The sequence below is a fragment of the Capsicum annuum genome, unplaced genomic scaffold (assembly GCF_002878395.1).
Source record: "Capsicum annuum cultivar UCD-10X-F1 unplaced genomic scaffold, UCD10Xv1.1 ctg3595, whole genome shotgun sequence".
NCBI lineage: Eukaryota > Viridiplantae > Streptophyta > Magnoliopsida > Solanales > Solanaceae > Capsicum > Capsicum annuum.
In genome coordinates, this window is record NW_025842902.1 from 1,124,798 (window position 1) to 1,144,060 (window position 19,263).

Here is a 19,263-nt window from a genome sequence, read left to right on the forward strand (position 1 = left end):
TATTTTCATTAGTATTTTTCTTTTCATCAGATTGTTCGCTGCTACTTTCATCATTTTTTTCTTCAATAGATGGTTGTCGACTACTATTTTAAAGTGTTTCTTTTTCACTAATTGACTGCTCATTATTTTCAGTATTTTTCTTTCGGGCAATGGCTCTAGCTTTTTTCCTAGCATCTAGGACAGGTGAAGATGCTCTACTTTGCTTCCTCTTATATCGACCCATTATCAATATAAAATAGCAAAAAGATAAACTAAAAATAGAAAAACTAGAAAGCAGAATAGTGCAATTATAGAGCAACTAAAGCATTTCGTAATTGTCAAAATATGTCAAATATATATACACCAAAATTCACTAAAATACTACAAAATAAAAGCTTGGATATAGAAAAGAGAAATCGCCTAATTTTTCTTTTCAATAAAACCCTAGTTTTAAGCTTGGATATAGAAAAGAGAAAGAAAATTTACCTCAGAAGACTTGATAGAATTGATTATCTTTTTGCTAGAAAAAAATGTAAAAAGAAAGAGGAATGATTTATAAGAGAAGATTTGAAGAAAATGGTAGAGAAGAAGAAAAGAGGAAAGGATGAACTGGACGTGAAGAGAAGGTGGAAATCAATTTCTCTATTTTATCTGTAAGTTTCAAGGGAGACCATTTCAAGGATGCAAAGTTTCAAATAGTCTAATTTAGCCCCTTTTATGTTAATTATGTTAATTAATTAACTTAAGTAAATAAAGAGAAAAGAGAAAAAATAAATGAGATCCACTTATCCCTTTTATTTAATTAGAAACTTGGGGAGAGTTCTCAGCTCATTTTTCTCGTTGTGAATTGTGTGTGAGGATGCTAATTTACGGCCCCCTATCGCCTGGTGAGGTTAGTCGGGCAAATTAATTAAGGATGACAAAAAAGATTCAAAACAAAAAAAGAGTGACACAAGTCTTAAATGTCGAGTAGAGGTGATAATTTTAAGATTAGTATTAATGATACTAATTTTAAAACCCTCAAGTTTTATTATTTACACAAAAATTTCTACATCATATTTACACAAAGATCCCTACACCATTACCACCACTCCTCCTCCACACTCTTTTTGTTGCCACCGTCACCGCCACCTCTTTTTCCTCCACTATCACTATCACTACCATTGTCATCTCTTCCAGATTCACCAATATTTCTTTTCTCTACATAACTATAGCATATTTTTCTTCTTTCTCCTCCATCACTGTCGCTATCAACACCGCAACAAATATCATCTTCTCATTCGGCGTCACCACCACCACCACCTCCCTTTTTACCATAAATATCACTTTTTCATAGGCACCTCCTCCAACCACATTTTTTTTTAGAAATTAAGTATCGAAGTTGTTGCAGCAACAGTCGAAGTTGCTGCAGCAACTATGGTATTTGTTGAAGCAATTTTCATAATTGTTGAATTTGTTGAATTTGTTGAATTATTCCTTCATTCATTTTTAAAAGAAATTAAAAATTTTCTTTTCAAATTTCTCAATTTTTTTTTTAAAAAGTCTATAAGGATTAAAAAAGGAAAAAAATGAAATGAAAAGAGAAAGAAAAAGAAAAGAGAAAATGGAAGAAAGGAAAATTTAGAGGGAGAAAAAAAAAGAAATTGTGAGAAAGAAATTTAAAGAGAGAAAAAAATAATTGAAAGACAAGAAAAGATGAAAAATTCTAAAATTTGAAATTAAGTTTGAGGATTTTTAAAAAAATTATACTTTACAACCCAATTAATTTAATCAAAACTTAAATAAAGCTTTCACATTAGCTGAGTTGTGGCCATTTTTAATTTGAAAACTTTTCTTTGTCCTCTCACCGAATTTTCTAAGGTTAGTCAGTCGTTTGCTTCATTTTTATTTCTTTCAGTTAAGTGATCCGTTTTCTTAATATTAGGAGTATGGCTATGGTTTGTGCTCAATGCCTTTTCCGTTTGGCATGCTTACTCGCTAAACAAGAAATGAGTATTTTGCAAATCGGTTTGTTTGATTTGTGCTGTTACGATTCTCTTCTTAGTCCGCGGTAGCAGTGAAAATTTTTATTTTGTTCAATAACATCTTCCATACTTCAATTCTCTGATTGTTTTTAGACTCTCAAATACCATAAGTTTAATGTTATCTAATTCTTGTTGTGATTTTATGATTAAAATTCCATGTGTCGTGTGTTTTTGTTAAATTCGTTTACCCAACTTGTTGAAACATATTTGTTCACTCTATTACATCTTGCACTGATTAGATGAACTTCATATTTGAGCGGACTTATTTTACCAAGCACCATTTGGTTCATAGCTTCCCACTTGCTTATCTTTTCATTGAACTTAGAGTTAACAGATGGTTTTTTAAGGGGTTACTCCCACTCCACATCATTGTAGGGTCACTAGGGTGTTTAACACTTTTGGGTAAGTAGCATTTTCAATGTTCTATGTGTGACTCCTTTGAGATTATATTTCTTTGATGGGAACTTCCATTGGTTGTATTGAAGTTCCAAGTTTGATGGGACTTTTGAGCTTCAAGTCTTTTCCTGTCTTCTTGGCTTTGAATTTCATAGCATTGCCTTAGAAATTTATCGTTAAAAGGTGGTTTACATGATTTTTGCCATGTGAAGTGTTTGTAACTCAAGGCTTCAATGAGTTAATTTTGGACGATGAATGATTCACATATAAAAAATGAAACTTTCCTCTAAATGAATTACAGGTGTCATTTTTTCTTGGAACTGTGCCGGTAGGTGCTGCTTGGTTATATTCAGTGTATTTGGAGTACAAGAAACATTCAGCATCATCCAAAGTGTAAGCAGATTAACCTCTTCAGATCTGTATTTTTGGAAGCAAAATAGTTGGATGGCAATGGCAATGGCAATTTATATACAAAATTTCCTTGACTATATGATAGTTCATTATTAATTCCCCTTTTAAAGAAATATACTCATTATTATTGATGTTGTTGTTATTATTACTATTACTTTTGTCATTCTTGTTGATGCTTCCTCGAAAATATATACAACATTGGGGAGCTCATTTGTGTGCTTTTGTCTCTCTAGAAAGAGGTAGGGCAGCCCGGTGCACTAAAGCTACCTCTATGCGCAGTTTCCGGGGAAGGACCCCACCACAAGGGTGTATCATATGCAACCTTACCTTGCATTTCTGCCAGAGGCTGTTTCCAAGGTTTGAACCTGTGACCTCCTGGTCACAGTAATATTAATATCATATTAATATCAGATCAGATGCGATGGTAATTAGTAAGTGTCATAAGCAGTGAGAATGATAATATTCCAAATTTTTTGATATCTTAATATGATACAATTCCTTTCTTAGTCTGCGGTAATATTCATTTATCAGCATGTTCATTTTTTTCCTATCTTATCTCCGAGAATTATCGAGTTAAGGTGGCTGGTTCTTCATGAATAAATGAGTATTTTTTCTGTTAATTAAGAGTGTATATCTTTATTGATATGTTGCTCGGACTCTCCAAAATGTTGCTGCACCGTGTCGGATCATCCAAAAATGTGCTACTTTTGGAGGATCAGGCACTCTACCGATGACATTTTTGAAGAGTCCAAGCAGCATAGCTTTACTGTACTGTACCTCAAATCCGTGATGCTGTTTGATCAGTAGAGGGATTTCATCTTCAATCTAATTCACATCTGGAGAGTTCCTCTCACATATTGCAGTAGGCATTCTGATATCAATTTGGTTGAGTTGGGAAATGAAGCAGTCAAAGAAGACGATAGAGCTGTTCTATTGGAAGGAGGTGGCCTTCAATCAACATCGCCTAGAATCGGAAGTTCATCTGTGACGTCTCAGATTACTAGGTTTGAAACTCTATATTTGCTTTAATCAGATAAAATATCTGTTCATGGAACTCATATAAGGTAAACACCACAGGTTTTTCTTGATGGATGAAATTTTCTTGCTTGAAAATCGGTTAACTCTGAGAGCAATGTAAGTGAGAATTTCATGATTTCAATAATTAAAATTCCTGAAGACTATCACAGAGCCTCAGCTTGTTGTTTGTCATCTCCCCTATTTATCTACAGATCAGAGTTTGGTGCCCTTTTGACTTACTTCTATCTATCTGACCGTACAAATCTATTTGGTGAATCAAAGAAGGTACAGTAAACCTTCTCCTTATCTTTGTATTTTCTCCATGGGCCATTAACATTGTATATAATCGTTAACCGAAGAAATATTGGAACTTCCTTTTGCGGTGGAAGTATGAGGACAAGTTTAAACGGTGCAACATATGAACGATTGACTAACATAGCAGGGATAGATGCAGCTTTCTTTCTTCTATCCATTTTTTTCGATCTGTGGCAGCTCTTCGTTTCCTCTTTCTCTGTATTTTCGTTTGCTACAATTTGACCTTTTAGGCCAAGTATTTTTCAATATTATGATGGAAAAGGTGGTGTTTTTGTCCTGAATGTTGAATACAATTCCGGAACACCCTGTGGGCTGTAATTGTGCTTACAATAATAATTTTACGTAAAACTAAGTTGGCTCATGTTGTGTGCTATACTGCATGGAGCATCTTTATATCCTTTGGCAATGTGGAGACAGATTCAAGAAGCCACCAGTACATACCTTCAGAATAAAGAAGCAAGTATAACCAACCAACCATCCTAAACTCTATTTTGTGTATTTTTTGTTAGTTAAAGATCATTTGCAACTCCAAACAAATTTTAAGGTCCTAGTCTTTTTTGTATCATTTATGTGCGGGAAACTGGTTGTATGTGGTCGTCTGGTTCTAAACAACTTTGCCGCTTCTTTTAATTGTCTTTGCAGAGCTACAATCGTGATCTTTTCCTCTTCCTCGACTTCCTTCTCATCATAGTCTCAGCAATCACTTCTTTTAAGATCCACCATGACAAGTCGCCTTTCTCCGGAAAATCCATTATGTATTTGAATAGGCATCAAACTGAAGAATGGATAGGATGGATGCAGGTAAATCATCTCGTGAAGTGATTCACTAGCTGATAATCTATGATTCCTTTTCTCCTAATTTTTCCTGCATATGTTGGCATGCAATCTGACTTCATGTTATAACATTATCTTTCACCAATGGTTATAAGTAATGAATCTCCTCATTATTCTAATATGGCAGTAGAAATTGTTGGATAATAGTAAATCGCTGTACGCAATGACAAAACTTGGACATGCTTTCCCCTGTGAGTATGTGACCCCCCACAAGAAAGGAGAAAGTAAATAGGATACTACTGTAGGAACTAGGAGAAAATAGGATGTCCGAGCATGAATAAAATGCTTCTCCAAGGGACGCTTGTTTGAGTAAGGAAACAAAGAGGCCCATTTGTAGTATGTATGATGGCATAACTTATTATTAGAAAAAATTATGGCATAGTTTTTTTTTTTTGATAAAGGTAATTTGTATTGAGGATAATGCTGGAGACCCAAAAAACCCGAAAATAAAAAATAGATTACAGGTTTCCTATAAATTCTCTAATTTGTGCATCTTCTTCTAATCCTTCTTCTTTACACCAGAAATAAAAGGTTGACTTACATAACCATGACTTTGTCAATTGGATTAGCCTTGTTTTCAAAGCACCTGCTGTTTCTTTCCTTCCAAATAGACCACCAAATGCATGATGGTATTATGTTCCACCCCTCCTTTTGAGTTTTGCTCCCTACTCTTCTGATCCAGCAGCTAAGAAGGTCTGATGTATGTTCTAGCATGATCAATTCTGTCTGTGTAGCACCCAAAAATAGGTTCCACAATTTTGTTGTCACTTTGCAATGTAGAAACAGGTGGTTGTTAGTCTCCTCTACCTCATTACATAGAGAACACCAAGATACAATCTGGAATCCCTTTTTTCTTCAATCTCTCATGCGTAGAACAAGCCCTTCTGGCCACCAACCAAGAGAAACATTTTATCTTGGTTGGTATCTTGCTCTTCCAGATCTTCTTTCAGGGCCCTATCCTGCAACCTTGTAGCTCCTTCACTTCCCTGGTGTATAATCTATTAACTGAGAGCATCCCATCTCTATTGTGCCTCCATTTGATAGAGTTTTCCTCTTCTGATAGCCCTGTGCATCCATTCAAGACTTTAAGTAGCTCAGCAACTTTTCCAATATCCCAATCATTAAGGAATCTTCTGAACGCTATGTTCCATCCCTGCTAGGACCAAACTTTAGCCACTGTCTCTTCTGAGTTAGTGCTCAAGGAGAAAAGGTCTGGAAACATTTCCATCAGTGTCACATTTCCTGATACGGGTCAAAGAGACATCTTAGCACTCGAGGACATAAAGACGTGAGTGAAGATCTGAGCTTGTGGGGCTCCCCATCCAAGGAACAAGCTTTGAAGTGTTGAGAACAAGTACCAATACTCCAAAACAGTCCAAGGAGTACACTACAAAGCCGCCCCTTTGTTTGGGCTCATTAAGGGCCTTTTGGTCATTTTTGTAATAAGTGTTGCCCTAGTCTATAAATAGAACATTTAGATCATTTTGTCATTTAGAACTTTGATAATATATTTTGTAAACTCATTGAGAGTGTTTTGGCAAGGTGGAATCCTTGTGGCAAAGTGGAATCCTTGTGTTGTCAACTTGCTTAGAAACGGTGGTTGCTTGGGAGTTCCGATTCCCTTAAGGTCTCCGTAAGAGTATAGGTGTCTTGTATTCATGTTGTTTGTGTTTTGATGTTTAATATACATCTTAGTGCCTATGACGTGTAGTACATCATGCCTTACTATCTATCCTCTTAGTTATAGTCATCTTGCTTTCCATTTTGTGTTTCTTGTTCATCTCGTGATAGTGGACTGTTTTGTGCCATTTCGTGGGCTGTTTTAGCACTTCATAGGTCGTTCTTGTATCATTTGGTATTAGAGCCATCATTGATTTCGTTCCCACGAGATCAATCTTGGGTTTGTTCACTCAGAAATTTTAAAAAAAAGTGTTGAAAAGTTGAAAAACTCAAAAATAGTAATTTGTCCACGTTTTTGTGTTTAGGCCGAAACTTGAAGCCTAGTTTTCTAGTGATATTTCTGTGTTTTGTGTGTTCTAGTGTTAGATCTTTGTTTCCTAACATTAGAAGAGGTGTCCAAGGTCGAAAATCTCACAAAAAGAAGTTATTCTACGGGTTTGGTGTCTTGGTCGAAGTGTTGTTGTTGTTTGGGGGAATTTGTGTCTAGATTTAGGTGTTGCTTTGATTGTCTTTGTTGTTTATTGGGTTGGTTTTCTTTCTCTCTAACACTACTTGAGTCTAACCCAAGTTCTTGAGCAAAAAAAATTGCAAGTTGTTGTGGGAAGAGTGGACAGTTTTGTTGTTGTTGTTGTTGGAGTTCTTGTGTTGTATTGAAGAAGTCTTGTAAAAGGTTGTTGTTTGATCCAATCAAAGGGAAGAGAGTGTGGGTTCTTGTTAGTCTTGAAACAACTTTCAAGACATTACCAAAGGGGAAAAAGAACAAAAGACCTCCCAAAAGTCTTCATACCAACAACAACAAACCCAGTGTATTCCCACCTAGTGGGGTCTGGGGGGGTAAGATGTACGCAGTCCATACCTCTACCTCTGATGAAGTAGAAAGGCTGTTTCCGATAGACCCCCGGCTCAAGGCACGAGATACCACACAAACACATACTGCAGCACAGAAGCAGATTACATAACATAAATACGGCACCCATAAGTAATATAAAGCAGAGGAAAGCAGGGGAAAGCACACAGATTCGTAATACAACATGGAACACGGAACACGGAACACGGAATCATGACAAGAATAAAACTCCCACCAAGTAATTCCCTACACTAGCGACCCGAACTGGCCCTAATCCTCTGCCGTAATTCGCGTCCTCCAGACCTTCCTATCTAGGGTCATGTCCTCGGTGAGCTGTAACTGTTCCATGTCCCGCCTAACCACCTCATTCCAGTACTTCTTCGGCCTACCCCTACCCCGTCTAAAACCATCCAACGCTAGCCTCTCACACCTACGGACTGGGGCATCCATGCCCCTCCTCTTCACGTGTCCGAACCATCTCAATCGTGCTTCCCGCATTTTGCACTCCACTGAAGTCACACCAACCTTCTCCCGGATAGTCTCATTCCGAACTCTATCCCCTCTAGTCAGTCCACACATCCAGCGCAACATCCGCATTTCTGCCACCTTCATTTTTTGGATGTGGGAGTTCTTAACTGGCCAAGACTCCGCTCCATACAACAAGGCCGGACGGACTACCACCCTGTAGAATTTGCCTTTAAGCTTGGGCGGCACCTTCTTATCACGCAGCACCCCGGACGCGAGTTTCCACTTCATCCATCCCGCCCCAATACGGTGCGAGACATCCTCGTCAATCTCACCGTTACTCTGGATCACGGACCCTAGATACTTGAACTTGTCCCTCTTACATACCTCCTGAGCTTCCAGCTTCACTACTACCTCATTCTCCCGCCTCACGTCATTAAACTTGCATTCCACATTCTCTGTCTTGCTTCTGCTCACCCTGAACCCTTTAGACTCAAGAGTTCGCCTCCACACCTCTAATTTGTCATTCACACCCCCTCGAGTCTCATCTATCAGAACTACATCGTCTGCAAAAAGCATACACCACGGCACCTCCCCTTGAATACGCCGCGTCAACACATCCATCACCAACGCAAACAAAAAGGGACTAAGAGTAGATCCCTGATGCAATCCTGTCAGGACAGTGAAATGCTCCGAGTCTCCTCCCGCCGTCCTCACCTGGGTTTTCGCTCCATCATACATATCCTTAATTACTCTGATATATGCCAGCGGTACCCCACTCACCTCCAAGCATCTCCAAAGCACCTCCCTGGGGACTTTGTCGTAAGCCTTCTCCAGGTCGATAAACACCATGTGCAGATCCTTCTTCCTCTCCCTATACTGCTCCACCAAGTCGTCGAGCGGCCGGGCATAAATCCGAACTGGTTCTCCGAAATAGACACTATCCGTCTCAGCCTCACCTCGACCACTCTCTCCCAGATCTTCATCGAGTGACTCAATAACTTAATCCCCCTATAGTTATCGCAACTCTGAATGTCCCCCTTATTCTTATAGAGAGGGATCATGGTACTCCACCTCCACGCCTCGGGCATCTTTGCCGTCCTGAAAATTTCATTAAACAATCCAGTCAACCACCTTACACCAGCCTCTGCAACGAACTTCCAAAACTCCACCGGTATCTCATCCGGCCCCGTCGCCCTACCCCTTCGCATCCTGCGGACAGCTTGTCTAACCTCTTCTACCTTAAAACGTCTACAATAGCTAAAATACCGACACTCCTCTGAGTGCTCCAGTTCCCCTAACACAATAGCTCTACCCCCTTCGTCATTTAAGAGCCCATGAAAATACGACTGCCATCTCTTCTTGATGTGGCCGTCCTCCACCAACACTCTACCGTCCTCCCCCTTAATGCACCTCACCTGATCGAGGTCACGACCCTTCCTCTCCCTAGCCTTAGCGAGTCTAAACAACTTTTTCTCCCTTCCTTTCCCCTGTAACCCTGCATACAAGCTCTCAAAAGCGGCCGTCTTAGCAGCCGTGACTGCTGACTTCGCCTCCTTCCTCGCTAGCTTGTACTCTTTCCTGTACACCCGCTTCTCCTCTTCATACCAAAAGGAAGTAAATTGTTTTTTCTAAACAAGCCAAAAGAGGAAAGGGGGACAAGACCTCCAAAAGGTTGTCTTGCCATTTTGGTGCAAGTAGGTGAAAGACTTTATGAGTCTTGAAAGTGGAGTCTAGACCTTGTTTGTCCCATACCTTGGCCGAAATTCTCCTCTTCCATACATGAAATTGACAACTAGTTTCTTGAAACAAAAATTTTTCAACTTCAACCACATTTCAACTTCCAATAGTTAAGTGCCACGTCATCAAAGAGCTCAAGAACATTGGATATTCTAGTTTCACTTTCTTGTTTCCATTAGTTTCAATTTTGTTGATTCTCATGCTAATTAGCAAATTAGTAAATACCTATTAGGTTGTAGATTAGTTTTTGAGTACGTTTTCTTCCGTGTTAAGCGTTGTATTGTGTGCGTTTCTTGTTTTTTCTCGTTTTTAAGTCGTAGTATTTTCTTTGGTCCAAGTTCGAACATCATTTCTTGAGTTGTTTCAAACAAGAATCTACTCCGACCTCGAGCCACAATTGGGACCAAGTAACCTCATTGGAGTATAAACGAGATATCAACACTTGTGAGGCCAATAGAGTGAATACTTCAAAAGTGTGAGCTTGAGAGATTGCGGAGTGTTTTAAGATGAATTGTGGACTGATTTTTGCTAACCTTTAATGTGTTTGCAGTTTTTTTGGTGTTTGTTTTGTAGTTCTTGATAGGTACAATGGCGGATGAAGGTGAAATGCCTAGTTGGGTTAAATCCATCGTGGCAAGGCTTGATGCCATGGATAGCCGATTGGGATCTTTTGAAGGGAAAATGGAGAGAATGGAAGGACGAATGGAAAGAATAATGGATAGAATGGAAGGACGGAGAGCTCTATTTGCAAGAAGTTGGATAACTTGATAGAGCATCCAAGCTTTCCTAATCCAATTCCCATGAGTGGCCAAGCTCCAAATGAGCTACTAGGTAATCAAACTAACTCTTGCACTCTAGTGAATAAGGCTAATATCCAACTAAGTGTGAATGATAGTTTGTCTTTAGGTGAGCCGAATGTGCCTTCATTTTGTGATGATAATGTACAACTTGAGATTGTGGATACACTAGTTGATCCACCTAGTGTTGAAGCCATTGTGGCAAGTGATAGATAGTACATTGTCTTATGGAAGTCATGAAGACCAACTTGTATGTGAAAATGGTGATGTTGAACATGTTGGCTGGTTGACTAAGGATGTCCCTCTAGTTGTTTTTGTTATAGATCATGCTAGTATAGAGGGAACATTTGATCGTAATTGTAGTAGTATTGGGGTAGGGAAGTATGTTCCCAACCCGTGCCCATGGACACTCCACCCATTTGACCCCGGTGATCATTTGAAATACGGTGATGATGTCTTTGGGAATGACTTGAATGTGCATGGAATGTATGGTTTTCCTATCTCGACTCAAGTCTATTTGTTGTTCCAAGAAGAGTCTATGTTTTCCACTTGATAAGCAACTCTTGTTCCTTGTTTCTTGTCATACTTATGTGGATAGACTAATTGATTCTCTCTTGGGAGGGTATTCAGAAAAGAAGGATGTTTGGTTGTATGTGAAGGTTGAGCCACCTTGGCAAGATGCTATGATTGATTACACTAATCCTAACCCTCATACCTTGAGGAACTTGTTTGCTTGTCCTTCCTATTGTTTTGCAAGGTTCGGATTCAAGGACGAATCCTTTCTAAGGAGGAGATGATGATACGGGTTAAAGAGGCATCTTAGCACTCGAGGACATGAGACGTGAGTAAAGACCCGAGCTTGTGGGGCTGCCCATCCAAGGAACAAGCTTTGAAGTGTTGAGAACAAGTCCCAACACTCCAAAATAGTCCAAGGAGTACACTACAAGGTCGCCCCTTTGTTTGGGCTCATTAAGGGCCTTTTGGTCATTTTTGTAATAAGTGTTGCCCTAGTCTATAAATAGAACATTTAGGTCATTTTGTCATTTAGGAATTTGATAATATATTTTGTAAACTCACAGAGAGTGTTTTGGCAAGGTGGAATCCTTGTGTTGTCAACTTGCTTAGAAATGGTGGTTGCTTGGGAGTTCCGATTCCCTTGAGGTCTCCATAAGAGTGTAGGTGTCTTGTATTTATGTTGTTTGTGTTTTGATGTTTAATATACATCTTAGTGCCTATAACGTGTAGTACATTATGTCTCACTCACTATCTATCCTTTTAGTTATAGTCATCTTGTTTTCCATTTTGTGTTGCTTGTTCATCTTGTGATAGTGGACTGTTTTGTGCCATTTCCTGGGCTGTTTTAGGACTTCATAGGTTATTCTTGTATCATTTCCGATCCAATTCTCTTTCCAAAACAAGGTTTTAGTGCCAGTTCCCACCTTGTAAGCAATGTTTCTGGTCAGGTCAGGCCATAAATTCCTAATGGTTCTCCACACTAGACACCGTAGGTGTTGTTCACTGGGTTGGAGCACCAATTCCCTTCCATACCATATTTACATACTATCACCTCCCTTCACAAAGCATGTGTCTCAGTAGTGAACCTCCATAACCATTTTGAAAGAAGACTTTTGTTTTGTAATCTCAAATTTCTGATACCAAGGCCACCAGACTGCTTGTGGAACTGTACATCCTGCCATTTAACTAAGTGCAGGCCTTTTCCTTCTTTGTTGCCCAACCACAAAAAATCTCTTCTCAGCTTGTCAAGTCTATCTTCAACCTTAGCTGGGTTGAAAAATAAAGACATTACATAAGTAGGCAGTGAGTCTAGTACTGAATTTATCAAGGTCACTCTCCCCCCTAAAGAAATGTACTGAGCTTTCCAGTGAGCCAATTTTTTCTCTGTCTTCTCAATGATGCCATCTCATATTTCTAACTCCTTGTGTTTGTGCCCCAAAGGCATCCCTAGGTAGGTGGTGGGAAGCTGCTCCACTTTACACCCTAAAATGTTTGCCAGACTTTGCAATTGAGGAACTTCATTTATAGGAAAAATGCTGCTCTTCTGTCAAACCAGATACTACTTCAGAAACCACAAGTGACATTCTTATTAAGGCAATTTGATCTTCCTTGGCTTCACAGAAAATGATTGTGTCATCTGCATCGAGTTGTGTCATCTTGGAAATGCATGTTTCTTGCACCAGTTTGAGAACTAGGCAGTATCTTTTGAATAATTTGGAGTCAGTGACAGTATGCCTTCTCATAAACATCCGTTGATTTATTTTCTCTCTACAAGTTTCAGTTGCATGCCCATACACTGCGTGGTTCTCACAATTTTATTTCTTGTTACAGGTATTATTTTTAATGTATCACTACTTTGCTGCCACAGAAATTTACAATGCTATATTAGTTTTTATAGCTGCATATGTATGGATGACTCGATTTGGAAACTTCTCTTACTACTACATCCGCAAGGATTTCATCATCGCAAGATTCACTCAGGTACTATCTGCCCCGTGACTTGGCAGATCTTTTGTATTGGATTTTCCTTAATTGACAGTGCTTCTGAAAGATTTAGTCTTTGATTGACAGATGATGTGGAGGCTTAATTTCTTGGTATTCTTTAGCTGTGTTGTCCTGAACAACAATTACATGTTGTACTATATATGCCCCATGCATACTCTTTTCATGCTGATGGTTTATGGGGCCCTTGGTATATTCAACAAATACAATGAAAATGCAACAGTTATTGCCATTAAATTCATTGCCTGCTTCTTGGTTGTTATTCTGATGTGGGAAGTTCCAGGAGTCGTTGAAGTGGTTTGGAGCCCATCTACTTTCTTCCTTGGTTGGTACCTTGAATTTTTTTTTGTTTGGAGCCCATTTACTTTCTTCCTTGGTTGGTATCTTGAATTTTGTTTTTCCTTCTTAGTCACGGCTGATTACTAACGCCTGTGTGTATGTATGTATTTTAGGATATTCTAACCCAGATCCTTCTAAACCAAAGCAGTCTTGTCTTGCATGAATGGGAATTCTGTTCAGGTCTTGATCGTTACATATGGATAATTGGGATGATATATGCAACTACCATCCAACAGTAGGTTCCCATTGAGAGTTTTCTACTTTTACCTGTCATTCAGTCCACTTACGGACTTCTGCTGCTCTGCAACTGTCAGAGCAGAGCCGAGGATGTTGTCCGCTATCCTTTTCTGAAATTTCAGCTCCCTTCCTTAACAATGTTGGTTCATAAATGTTTCAAGTTTCATCTATCAGGTAGAGAGATGGATGGAGAAACTCGAGGAAACTGAAGTGAAACGTAGGATATCAATAAAAGCAGCTATTGCCATAATGTCACTCACGGTACCTCCTCTCTTTTGCTACTGTCTGAATTTTTTACTTCTCTCCCTTGTTTACTTACTGTACAAATGTCAGATGGGATATCTTTGGTATAAGTACATATACAAGCTTCCGAAGATAACGTATAACAAATATCATCCTTACACATCTTGGATACCAATAACGTATGTCTTTTCCCCACCTACTTGATTGCTCAGTTATTTTGGGAATCTCTTCTTTCACTAGTGAATAATGTTTGCATTTCCCCTTGTAATGCAAATTTTGGTGTTCTTGTCTAACAATGTCTACATATCCTTGAGGAATGTTACCCAATATTTTCGTAGCTACACTTTAACCCTTTTTGCGTAAGTTATTTGCATTGAAAGGTTTTTCTACAGTTTTTTTTTCATATGATTGACTTCAAGGAAAGGCAATGAAAGCCGGTAAATTCCTGACAAATGTATAAATAGATATTGGTTTTGGTTTGTTACTTCAAGACAGACCACTTATTGCTTTGTTGACCAGTAGATGGCTTGGGAAGATCACTTTAGAGACCTATATGTCCCAAATCCATATATGGTTAAGGTATGAGAGATGAATTACAGGTTGATTTGTTTCTTGCACTCCCATTACATGGTTTTTAAGATAGTATGCTTCACTAGTTCTTTTTGATTCATGATTCCTTTTTACCCTTCCTATGATCTGTGTATCTAAGCATATGACCATTTGAATGTTATCACAAGACTGATGTAAGTTTCACTTTTAGCTGTTATTATGTGATGTTCCTCAAGCTCTGATCTTATTTTGTAATTGACTTTGAACTGGTTATGAAAAAGATATTGTTATAGGTATTTGTGTCACCTTGGTATGCCGGAGCCACTTAAGTTTTGGCATAGTGACCACTAATTACAATGTGATTCTATGGAAATAAAGAAGTCTTAGTAGTTTTTTTCCTGTTAGAAAAAATATATGAACAAATGTTTACGTTTAACGCAGAGGTAAATAAAGGCAGATCTAGTGTGCCAGATGGACAGCCTAAAAAGTTGCTATGTTTGATCCCCGACTATCCATTGCTGAACTTCTTGCTTACCACTGCCATATATGTTGCAGTAAGTAGATTAATTTCTTGTTCATTGCCTTTCTTGAGGAGAACATATGATTGGGACGAATCAGCTTCCCGTTTCTATAAATGTGCAGGTTTCTCACAGATTATTTGAATTGACACACTTTGAAATCCACATTTATTCCGATGAAAGATGATAAACGTCTTGGCTACAACATAGTTGCGGCTTTAGTTATATGAGGTCTTCTATGTCTTGTCCTCTGTATTTCTGAGGATACCTCAGATGCTGGTAAGTCAGGTAAGTCATTCTCTGTGCTTTCCGATCCTCTTTTATTGTTTACTTCAGCTTCTGCATTTCTCAAGTTTCTATAAGAATGATCAGAAATCTCGAAAAGAAAGCAACTGTGTGTTTATAGAATATTCCAAGTTGACACCTATCAAGTGAAAAGTGTAAAGTTCCTTTGCTCATTTTTATAAGTGAAACAGGACTCTTTGTATTTGTATAAAAATAAAAAAGGATAACATACTCTTTAACCTTCTGTCAGCATGTTGACACAATTATGTTATGTCTAAACAACAACATAATATATATTATGTCTAAAAAGATGATTAAATCATTTTTTCATGCGACATAATATGAGAGAATTAGTTACTAGACTTATCAACTTTAACCATTTTGTAGTATGAAAAAAAATAAATGTGTAATGTGCTTGTTTCTCATTTACAGGTGTAAAAGTGTACGTACATTACATATTCTTTGTAAGCTGGCTGCAGAGAAGAGATTTACCCAAACTGGGTTATAGTTCTTTAGTTTAGGATTCTTTGTATATGCTCTGGCTCTTGAACTCAAATTTTTGATTAAGCGGTTTGTATTTTCCACATGTAATGGTTCCCTTCTAACTGTGGGGCGATGTCCCAGTTTACTTATCTATATTGTTTTGCCTCAGTAATTTATTTACAGTAATTTCACCTTAGAAAGGGAAGTGCCATTTCATCCAAATAAGCTTGTATTTTGTAAAATCTATTATGTAGGCGTTTGGCCTTGGGGAGCCTTGGAGTAACTCGTAAAGTTGTTGCCATGTAATCAGGAGATTACAGGTTCAAGCCTTGGAAATAGCCTCTGGCAGAAATGCAAGGTAAGGTTGCGTACGATACACTTTTGTGGTGAGGCCCTTCGCCGGACACCGCGCAATCTTTAGTGCACTGGGCTGCCTTTTTTGGGCCATGAAAAGTAAAAAATTTGGAGTTGAAATTCTTTTTAGGCTTTAAAAAGGACTCTTTTAAATATAATTTTATATCCTTAATTTTTAAAAACTATCAGAATCACCCAATTTAATTAATTTACCTATAAGATACAATCAAATGTGAGAGAAGATAATAATTTTGAGAACACTCGGTTCTTATTCATTGTGCCTCTGAGTTCATGCACCAGAAGGCAAGCTATTCATGAAGTTTGGAGAGAAGATAATAATTTTGAGAACACTCGGTTGTTATTCATTGTGCCTCTGAGTTCATGCACCAGAAGGCAAGCTATTCATGAAGTTTGGAATGTTGTAGATATCTAAAATTTGCGGGGCTCTACAAGAAGAATACAAATTTTGTTAGAGTTCTTGGAGGCCACTTTACCCTAAACCTGGAGGCTATTCTACCCAAACCTTGAATTATGCCTAGGGCAGATATTCCCTTAAAAAGGTATCTCCAAGATCTCAGAAATTCATGGATATTCATAAAGAGATCAAAACCCTCTTTTGATAATCAAATACATCAATAAGATCCGCAAATCTTCGTTTCATGGAGATCAAATCCAAATATTTTAACGTTCGAGAAATACGCCACTAACGACCCTTGAATTACGGAGAAATCTATATCAAATCTAAATATTTCTACGTTCGAGAAATACGTCACTAACGGTCCTCGAATTACGGACAAAAATTCATATCAAATTCAAATATGCTTATATTCGAGAAATACGCTACTGACAACCCTCAAATTATGGAGAAAGTCAAGAGAGAAGAATCAAGGGAGGAACAGATTTGTACCCACATCGTTTATCGATAAAAAAAATTATGTTTCTTCATATTTTTATTTGTGATTGCAATTTATTTCTGTCACTGTAAAAAAATTATCGTAAACAAACTGGCACGCCTAGTAAGACAAAATCAGTCCTTCGTCTCTTCTCATAAAGAAGAAAGCTTTATGGATACTTCAAGACTCGTCATCAAGTCTACACTTTGACAAGCCTTGAAGTAGGGGCATTTGTAGACATCTAAAATTTGTGACACTTTATAAGAAGAATCCAAATTCTGTTAGAGTTCTCGAAGGCTAAATTACCCTAAACCTAGCTTGGAGGCTACTCTACCTAAACCCTAAATTATGCCTATATAAAGGGGGTAGATATTCTCTTAAAAAGGCATCTCCATGATTTCCAATATCTCAGAAATTCATTGATATTCATAAAGAGATCAAAATCCTTTTTTCTTGATAATCAAATACATCAAGGAGATCCATAAATACTTCTTTCATGGAGATCAAATCCAAATATTTCAACGTTCGAGAAATACGCTAATAACGACCCTCGAATTATGGAGAAATCCATATCAAATCTAAATATTCCTACATTTGGGAAATACGTCGCTAACGGCCCTCGAATTACGGAGAAATTCACATCAAATTTAAATATGCCTAAGTTCGAAAAATATGTTACTGACAACCCTCGAATTATGGAGAAAATCAAGAGAGAAGAATCAAGGGAGGAACAGATTTATAGCCACATCGTTTATCAATAAAAAAAATCATGTTTCTTCATATTTTTATTTGTGATTGCAGTTACAATAATTTTTTTACAATGACAAATAAATTACAATCACAAATAAAAATATGAAGAAACATGATTTTTTTTTTATTGATAAATGATGTGGGTATAAATCTGTTCCTCTCTTGATTCTTCTCTCTTGGGTTTTCTCCATAATTCGAGGATTGTTAGTAGCTTATTTCTCGAACATAGGCATATTTACATTTGATATGAATTTCTTCGTAATTTGAGGGTCATTAGTGATGTAGTTCTCGAACGTAGAAATATTTAGATTTGATATGGATTTCTTCGTAATTCGAGGGTCGTTAGTGGCGTATTTCTCGAATGTTGAAATATTTGGGCTTGATCTCCATGAAAGGAGGATTTGTGGATCTTCTTGATGTATTTGATTACCAAGAAGAGAGGGTTTTGATCTCTTTATAAATATTCATGTATTTCTAAGATATTGGAAAGGGAATATCTGCCCCTTTATATAGGCATAATTTAAAGTTTAGGTAAAGTAGCCTCCAAGCTAGGTTTAGGGCAAAGTAGCCTCCAAGAACTCTAACATAATTTGAATTTTTCTTGTAGAGTCCCACAAATTTTAGATGTCTACAAATGTCCCCTACTTTAAGGCTTGCCGAAATGTAGACTTGATGACAAGTCTTGAAGTATCCATAAAACTTTCATCTTTATGTAGCGGCTACAAATTTGCAGATCTGATTAATGAGAGAAGAGATGAAGGATAGATTTGGTCCCACTAGGCGTGTCAGTTTGTTTACAACAAATTTTTTATAGTGACAAATAAATTGCAATCACAAATAAAAATATGAAGAAACATTATTTTTTTTATTGATAAACGATGTGAGAACAAATCTGTTCCTCCCACGATTCTTCTCTCTTGATTTTTTTCATAATTCGAGGGTTGTCAGTCACGTATTTCTCGAACGCAAAAATATTTGAATTTCATATAAATTTCTCCATAATTCGAGGGCCGTTAGTGACGTATTTCTCGAACGTAGGAATATTTAGATTTGATATGGATTTCTCTGTAATTCAAGGGTCGTCAGTGGCGTATTTCTCGAACGTTGGAATATTTGGGTTTGATCTCCATGAAAGGAAGATTTGTGGATCTTCTTGATGTATTTGATTATCAAGAAGAGAGGATTTTGATCTCTTTATGAATATCCATGAATTTCTGAGATATTGGAGATGTCTTTTTAAGGGAATATCTGCCCCTTTATATAGGAATAATTCAGGGTTTAGGTAGAGTAGCCTCCAAGAACTCTAACAGAATTTGAATTCTTCTTGTAGAGTCCCATAAATTTTAGATGTCTACAAGTATATTTATTAAGCATGTATCCTACTTATCCATTTTAATCTAATGTATTTCCTCGTATTTTATCGATAACTAATTTAGTACGTGCTTTGCATGTATGTCTCACATTAATAAATAAAATTATTTAAAAACAGTAATTAATATTGAAATAATTTCTATGTGTATTATCATAACCTGATCCATGTTGAGTCCATATATGATCAATGGGTATTATAATTCCTGCCAAAAACAAGCA

At 37.5% G+C, this 19,263-nt stretch overlaps 1 protein-coding gene across 1 annotated transcript; it reads left to right on the top strand.

Annotated features, from left to right (window-relative positions):
• The first annotated feature begins 1,888 nt into the window (after positions 1 to 1,888).
• Positions 1,889 to 15,898, top strand: LOC107878312 (protein REDUCED WALL ACETYLATION 2-like). The gene is given in 16 exon segments (XM_047403206.1): positions 1,889 to 1,916; positions 2,701 to 2,792; positions 3,674 to 3,814; positions 3,888 to 3,944; positions 4,040 to 4,112; positions 4,785 to 4,943; positions 12,852 to 13,001; positions 13,092 to 13,347; positions 13,475 to 13,512; positions 13,514 to 13,580; positions 13,583 to 13,596; positions 13,773 to 13,859; positions 13,932 to 14,020; positions 14,832 to 14,944; positions 15,033 to 15,187; positions 15,626 to 15,898. Coding segments are annotated over 14 exon segments (1,242 nt in total). The 5' UTR covers positions 1,889 to 1,907; the 3' UTR covers positions 14,842 to 14,944; positions 15,033 to 15,187; positions 15,626 to 15,898.
• The last annotated feature ends 3,365 nt before the right edge of the window (positions 15,899 to 19,263 follow it).